The 8359-nt window shown below is 40.4% G+C and overlaps 1 protein-coding gene across 1 annotated transcript in view; it reads left to right on the forward strand.

Annotated features, from left to right (window-relative positions):
- Positions 1-7851, forward strand: part of TRPM6 (transient receptor potential cation channel subfamily M member 6) — a gene marked incomplete at its 5' end in the record, with an annotated part of 104402 nt that extends 96551 nt beyond the window's left edge. Inside the window, 3 exons of the mRNA XM_082013371.1 lie at positions 159-210; positions 6169-6275; positions 7215-7851. Coding sequence (XP_081869497.1) covers positions 159-210; positions 6169-6275; positions 7215-7336 — 281 coding nt within the window. The 3' untranslated portion in view covers positions 7337-7851. The remainder of the gene's footprint in view (positions 1-158; positions 211-6168; positions 6276-7214) is intronic.
- Between the last annotated feature and the right edge of the window lie 508 nt (positions 7852-8359).

The raw sequence follows: 8359 nt of genomic DNA on the forward strand, positions 1-8359 counted from the left end.
ACAGATTTTTATCCTCATAGCATTTTTGTTTTTAACTCATGAGCACTGTAACTATGACACTTTATGATCTATAAAGAAAATGGATAATTACATTTTTGTTAAGTGTCAGATTATCACGACTACCTTCCTTTGTAACACACAGTTTGATTTTGTTGTAGGTGTTGGGGAAAACCTTACGGATCCATCTGTGATTAAACCTGAAGACAAAAAGTAGGTTTCTTTCTGATGAAACTATCATTGACTTCACATGTTCTGCCAACTGTCTGTATATTTAGGGTGTTTTATATGTTTTGTGTGAGAAATTTAATTATTTTTTGCATGATGTTTGGGTTAAATGAAGGTATGATGGCAATGGAGAGACAATGTCTTCCACTGTGCTTTGTGGACGTGGGGAGCTGTAAGTATCCCAGCTCCCAAGATGTGGTGGGCAGTGTATGAAAAGTGGGGAGAGTCTGTGTTGCTGTGCTGGGAGCACAGGAGTTTTCCAAGGCTATGCAGGGAGAGCAGGAATGGGAGAGAGAAGACGCTGCAGGAATGGGAGAGAGAAGACGCTGTAAGTCTCCTCACAAATCTGCACTGAAGGAGGTCATCAGTAACTTAAGTATGGCAGTCCGGTTTCCCCAGTTTGGCTGGGCACTGTTTTGTGGAGTATATGGGGACACAATGGCTTAAGAGGATGGGGAGAGGGTCTCTGGATCGCTGATCTTTCCTATGGTTCCTAGTGGTGCATTTAGGCGTACTGCGTGTTACAATCTCAGACCCATGATACGGAACTGGTAAATCATGCATGGAAAGTTACAAAAACTGGAGAGACTACACAGAAGTAGCAGTCTGCCTTCACGCATCAAATATCAGAATCAGAGCCATGACCATTCTCCCATCCTGGGACCTTGCTTCTCACTGGTATTTGCTGTAGCGAGAGGAGAAGCAGTGGTGTTGATGGTTGCCAACCTGCAGAGTCCTCTTCTCTGCGGACTCTTCCTTAACCCACACATCTCTCCAGCTGTGTCCCAGCATCCCTGCTCCTCCACTGTTTTGTGCTAAGCTTGGCTTCCTCTTGCTTAGCTCATGTCATCTGATTGAAAGGTCGTGTCAAGTTTGGAAGGAAGGAAGATATAAATATGAATAGTCTGATTTAATACAAAGGGCAATTAACTAGAAGTATCAGATGACCCTCCTAGAACTCAGAACACATTAATTTTGGAAGCAGGTTCTTAGTTCTGGGACAATTATTAATATTTCATTAATAAGATTAGTAATAAATGACTGTATTAATGTTGTATGAATGTTTAATTATGAATGTAGGTGTATTGGCCATATAATATTTATTTTGGAAGCAACATCAAAAATATGCTGAGCACCTCACAGTGACAAAGTCTTTGCCTTAAGTAGGGCATACGACCGTGACAAAAGCACAAGGATAACTTAGGATAGAGAGGCAAAGAGGTCAATTATGTAGTTGTTCACTGGATTTTAGCAAATTCTTTTAAGGCATTGCTACAGATGTATAAAAGTCTGGTTTGCTACTGTTCAAGTGGATTTTTTGTATCAGTGGTAGCAAATACTGTAATAGTTATTACTGAAGACTCTGGTCCATCATTGACCACGATACTTCACATGGCAGCTCAGCTTGTATTTAAAGTATTTAAAGTATTTATATAATAGTATTTATCTATATTATCTTGAAGCTTATGTTTATTAGTGTCCTTCTGGATGAGTTTTGTCATTAAGTAATTTTGTCATGCTTACTAAAATTTGATCACATGGATCTTAGTTTCAGAACTTTCTGTTGTTTTGTTTTTTATCATCTGCAAAACAGTCAAGTCCTAGTTAAAGAGCGAGTGTTGATTAATTAATCAAAACCAGCTTGATTTTCTTACGTTCAGGGAAGTCTTCAGAACAGCAAGTTGTGAAACTACATTGTTTTGATTCAGGGATCTAAAGGAATAAAGCAATGAAACTGTGGATGGATTCTGTAAACAACTAGCAAATACCCAATTCTACGAAACACTTTCTAAAGTTGTAATAACAGTAACAATTATAAAAGCACTGTCTTTGCTCTAACCTTCATTTGCTCACAAGAGGAACATTTCTGGCAGTAGCAAGATCTCTTTTAAGGTTTCAACTGTAGGTAAAATACTTAATCAAAACCTGTGCGCTGCCTCAAAAGTTGCTTTGAGCTCACGTTCTCTTAGAAGCCTGGGAGAAAATAGGTGGCATCTGACTGATGGGGCTGATTCAAATTTTAGCACTGCTTATAGTTAAATTATTTATGTTTTGCTTCTTTAGTTCCATTGATTTAATGGCTCATGTCATTATCTTGTAATGAGTCTTTTCTTTCATGCATCCTCCATGCTCTCTTGAAATGGACTTTGTAATAGCAAAATGTGACCTCCAGATCTGTGATAGTGCATTGTGTCTTGGTTTTATATACAGTACCAAGACAAAAATAACATCTGTTTGGAAAGTATGCCTGATACTGTGACATCTCAGACAGATCCTGAGCTGATGTAAATTGGTGTAAGTTCATGAATATTTGACATCAGTTGAAGATTTGGCTGCGTGCACTTCATAGGATGTATAAAGTGATAAGATGATGAGGGTATAATGTTCACAAAAAGATTTCCTTTTGTTGTGGTTTAGCCCCAGCTGGCAACTAAGCACAATGCAGCCGCTCACTCGCAACCTGCCTCCCCAGGTGGGATGGAATCGGAAAACAAACCTCCTGAGTTGGGATAAAAACAGTTTAATGGGACAGCAAAGAAAGAGGAAATAATAATAATAAGAACAACAAAATAATATTACTGATAAAGGAATATACAAAACCAAGTGATGCCCAATGCAACAATTGCTCACCAGCTGCTGATCGACAGCCCGTATCTGAGCAGCAGTTCCTGCCCGCCGGCCAACGCCAGTTTAGACGCTGGGCATGGCGTTATAGGGTCGGGAACATCCCTTCGGCCCGGCTGGGTCAGCTGTCCCGGCTGTGCCCCTCCCGGCTGCTTGTGCACCTCCCCGCTGGCAGCGCAGGGGGAGCTGGGAAGTGCTTGGCTGAGCACAAGCACTACAACTACTTAGCAAGAACTAAAAACACCAGTGTGTTATCAACATTATTTTCATACTAAATACAAAACACAGCTCTATACCAGCTATTAGGAAGAACATTAACTCTATCCCAGCCAACACCAGGACACCTTTAAAAGCAGAAGTAATTGAGGCACAGCAGCAAGGTTGTGATAGTATGGTCCCTGCAGACTCCTGTACCGCCCAAATATTGGGACAGATTGCCTCATAAGCAGGATTCTAGATGCTCTTTTCAGTGTGTACTACTTGCCAAATCCACAACAGGTAAAGCTTTCACAGACACTAGGTGCAAAGTGTCTGTAGAGCAGATTCAGAGATGAGGAAAATAGTGGGCTGAGTTTCAAAGTGGAAAGAACTGATGCATTAGGCCTCCTGAGAGATGTGAGCAAAAGGGCACTGGCAGTCAAAAATCTCATTACAAATATGTGAAAAGGAGGAGTCAGAGGTGCTAGGTCTCTTACTCTCCCTTTTGAAAGCTCTCAAGCAGATAGTGAAGGGCTGAAGTGTTTAGTAATGAGTAGAGACCATGTTCTCTGAAGCTACTCATTAGCATGTGCTTTGAGGAACAAATCTATTGAATATTTACCAAGCTGTGCAGTTCCAGCCAAACAATTTACAGTTGAATTGCTGCCAGTAGACAAAACATCTGCATGAACTGAACCTCTACTGTAGAAACCTGCACAACTGAAACAGGTGGACTGGAAGCTAAATCTACAAAAACATACTGCATAAATGAGTTGGGCACCTTCCTGGAAAGGTGCCACTTGCCATGAAGCCTCCCGCAGTCATTTACCTTTCATCAGTAAAGCCTGTCTTGTCTTACTGTCTGCTTTGAGCATTTGTAGAGCTGGACTATAAGGAGCACTCTTTGCATCAGCACAGTCTGTGTTACTTGCCTGCTGGCCAGGATCAGTCTGGTACAATCTGGTAGGCATTTATGGAGTATAACTATTAGGTAAGGTTCTGCAGAAAAGGACAAAGATGTTTAGGTTTTTTAAGCCCATTAGCTCACATTAATGCAGCTGCTTGGGAAATAGGGAACCTGGGCTCAGTATTTTTCGCTCCTTGGAGACAAAATCAGACCTTGAATAACTAGGAGAGTGACCTTGTTTATAGAACATTTGTAGGGTTAGAAGGGACCCAAAATGTTCAGAGGTTCTTATTCTGCACCACGTCATTCCTGGTTGTACAGGTCTTGTACAGACAAGCATTAAGGTCATCCAAGAATGACCTTAAAAACTTCCCAGAGCATCTGTTTTCAAGAGTTTGCTATCATTATTGTCAGAAAGATTTTTCCTGGTTTCTGTCTTGAAGCATTTCTTTCTAGTCCTGTCTGCTGTTGACATAGAGATAGGGAAGAAAATTTCAACAAGCTCAAATGTAGTCACCATCTTTGCCTTCAATTTCTTTTTTTTCTTTTTAGGCTATGCCCTAATCTTTTCATGTATGTCATGATTTTGAGACTGCTGGTCTTTCTTGTTATTTTTCATTTTATTGCCATATTTCTTGAAATAGTTTTCCAAATTTAAAGGCAGTATTCCTCTTGAACCATTGCCAGTGTTGGGCAGAGAGGAAAGATGACTTCACATATGTTGCAGGCAGTATCCCTGTTTATCTCACAACAGTGTGAGAAAATTATCAGTCCGTCTTGTGCTATTTGCTGCACTTTGCATAGAATATAGTTAGATCAGAGGACGTATCAGAATGGTTCTGTAGCTTTGGAGTTAGTGAAGTCTTCTCAATTTCCAGTCCCTGCCCAAGAAAATACTTAAGTGTGTTCTATTCTTACTGGCATTTTACCAGATTATACCAAGGGATAGAAATGGCTGTATAGCATCATGTCATTTAAAGTGTATATATGGCACTTAAGTAATATTTCACCTCTTGCCTCATTTGAGGTACTAATTTGCAGTAAAGGTTAATTAGACGAGTCATTCAGATGATCCAGGAGACAGATAGTCTTTAGTGTCTGCCAGAAATTAGAGAGATACTAATCTTTCTATAGTAGTTTTGGCTAATCATTGCTTTTCTCCTGTGTGAAAGGGGAGAGTGTCATATTTGAAAACTCTTTTATTTAGGGAGAGTATGTTTTGTTAGTGTGGATTACAGATAGATTTGAGAGAGTTCAAATCTTTTTCTATAGCTTCTCAGAGTTGTAATTGATTTCAGATTTTAAAATGTGTTGTTTCCACTCTGCATATCATTAAAATAAAATACTAGCATTCATAAAGTTTCTTTGGAAGTGTTTCTTGTTGCTGTGTTCCATGATGTCTAGAATGCCAATTAAATTCTTGAGAATAATGGTGGAGCAATATTAAAATTAATGAATGCTGATCTTTCAGACTACATTAAGAATCTGTTATAATTATCTGGTACTTCCAATACATGTACATGTGCAGCTATAGCTTGCTTCTGTTTGTAATTGTGTCGGCTTCATTCAGAATACGCGATACACTTCCACAAATGGATCCCCGAGTAATGTTGCTGAATTGGCCTGAGTGCAGACACATGGAAATGAGCGTAGGAAGAAGCCAACAAATTTTAAAGCCTTGCTTGTCAGCAGTGTACTGTGGTTTTTTTCTGTGCTGCATATTGATGTGAGTAGGGCTCTGCTTGCTTTTGGCTTTCTGTTCTTAAATAAGGTAAAAGTCAGTTCTGGCTAGCTCTGGTTTGCTCCCAGGTGCCTACCATCAAAACCAGAACCAAACCATTTGCTTGATGAGAATGAGCAGTGGCTGTGACAGAGTCCCTCAGATTCTGGCATATGTTGTCTAAGCGTCACTGTGCCCAAATTGCCTTTCAGCGTTTTAGTAGGAACTGCTGGGTCTGTTCTGTCTCTCTTCAGAGAATCTCTGAGATGCAGCAGGAAGGAAAAGTAGTGTGGGTTATATGTAAGCTGATACTTTACCAGAACTGGCAGTTTTCTTGTTCAAGAGCTAAGAAACTTGTGATGTACGCTAAGCTTTGATTGTCTTTATACAAAGGGCTAACATCTCTGATTTAAAAAATAGAAAATGGCATCATCACCTCCCCTACAATTGCTATATTTTGAGTTCACTGATTATTTAATAATATTTCTTTTAGGTCTGGAAAGATGGTATTTGGACCAGCAAACCTAGGAGAAGGTGCAATAAGAAATTTCATCACAAAGCATCGTTGTAACTCTTGCTGCAGGAGGCTGAAACTTCCTGGTATGCAAAGTAAAGATTAATTTTTGATCGATGTATAACTTTTTAAGTGCTAGGAAGTAAAGGCCTAGGAATGCTATAAAGACAAGAACTGAAATACTATTGAGCTGAAAGATTGTAGCAGGCACACCCTCTCTGTGTGATGATGGGTGTTGGATGTGAGAATATTGCCCTTTTACCTTGTTCTTTTGCCCAGCAACTGTGTAGGGGTTGGAGCTTATCAACCAGATTTTAGCATTCAGCATGAAAACCGCTACCCATTGAATTGTTTCCTTTGCTTTGCAAAATGGTAGCTCATTTTTCCAGGGTCATCACTACAGATGACATCAGAAATAATTTTTAGAATGAGAAAGAATAACGATCTAAAAATTGGCAATGCAGTAGCTGGGGGAAAACTTCCTGGAGGTTTCCTGGCCCTGGGATAGGGTCCTGTACGCTGTAGCTCTTACTTCTGCTTCGTTGGATTGCCTGTTGTTCATGTTAGATTTGATAGAATGTGCTTCTGTTTGACGTGGAGCAGATTTAAAAGGCTCGAAGCCAAAATAGATTGCTCTTCTGGATGAATTTCCACCTACCTATTTTTTTCTAAGGGAAAAGTCCTTCCTTCTAGTGCCTATGTGCAGTAATAATTACTGTTTGATTCAGAAACAGAAACTGCAGTGTTAATTGTTTTTGATTATTTGTGTCTGTGGCGGCTAGAGATAATAGAGGGGAAAATCAGCCGAATGAATACAGCCAGGGAAGGTTCATTCACAGCAGCTCACACCATTTTGGGCCCCCCCAAGGCTGTCGTCCCCCTCTGATGTGCCCCACTGCAGATTTTCTTCCTCCTGGAAACAACCGACAGGCTGCCGCCAGTCACTGGGTTGGATGCTGCCGGGGCTGTACGTGATTTTCAAACATTTACTTGGTTGCATGACTGAATTTGTTTTCTTGCCATAGATTTGAGAAGAAGTGACTACACACTGGAAAGGGTTGGTCCAGCCTTCGAAATGGAAATGGAGACAAGCGCCAGCGGAGCTGACGCCGCAGACGAGCCTTTGGAGTACGACACGCGGCTGTGACACGGCGGCTCTGAGCAGAGCCCGTGTGTTCGCGTGCTCGAAAACCTGCCCTTTTACCGCGGCCGCGGGGCCGTCCAGGAGAACAGAACACGGGTGTCCGAGTGCAGCATCTGTCTGGCCTTGACAGACCCTATAGTCAAGGAATAAAACCCGTGATCTTTATTTACTCCCCTTCCATGCGCTTGTGCTGGTGTTTCTCATACAGCTCAGTGAAGTGCCAGGAGCAGGTCACCCCATAGCTGGACGAGCGGCCTCGTCAGTGCCTTTTTTTTGTTCGTTTTTTTTAAGTGTGGATTATGGTTCCAAAGCGTGCTTTCAGTACTGTCAGGAAAATGACCGTGACAGGCATATTTCCAAAGGGGAGTGATTTGATGTTTCTCTCTCTGCTCTTTAGTAAATAACTGAAGGTAAGCACACATGCACATCATTCATTTTCAGAGGCAGAGCCCACTCAGCCCCATGCTCACTTTTCCCTGGGCATAGGAGGCTCTCCAGGACGTTGCAGGAATATTGCTTTCTCTTCATGGTTGATTTTGATGTGCAGACAAACCAAGAATATATGAGTAATGAATTAGTGGTTTAAACAATAGTTCACTTCAGCAGAAGTTCACAAAATGCAAAAATCAGTTATGTGCAATGTAATTTTTCTAGAATAAAAATTGACATTAAGTGCTCAGCAGAAATATCTCTAATACAACTAGTGTTGTATTACAGATCACATCTATCATTAGAGCAACTTTGTACTTTTATATTGAGTATAAATACCTAATGTTGAAATGTAAGTGAACAGAAAACTTTGTACTTGAATAAGAAAGAAAATTATATTTCCACCACAGCTGATAGTAAATTTTAATGCCTGAGGGGGCTATGCATTCATTCATTCATTATGCTTAGAAATTGTCTATATAGGAATATATACATATATATATCTATACATATATAATAATATATATATAAGAATTAGAAGTTATATGTTCCCAGGTTTTATATTGTTCATGATATGGGTGATGGCATTGAAGTAAT

Source organism: Phaethon aethereus (assembly GCF_964289735.1).
Source record: "Phaethon aethereus genome assembly, chromosome: Z".
Taxonomy (NCBI): domain Eukaryota; kingdom Metazoa; phylum Chordata; class Aves; order Phaethontiformes; family Phaethontidae; genus Phaethon; species Phaethon aethereus.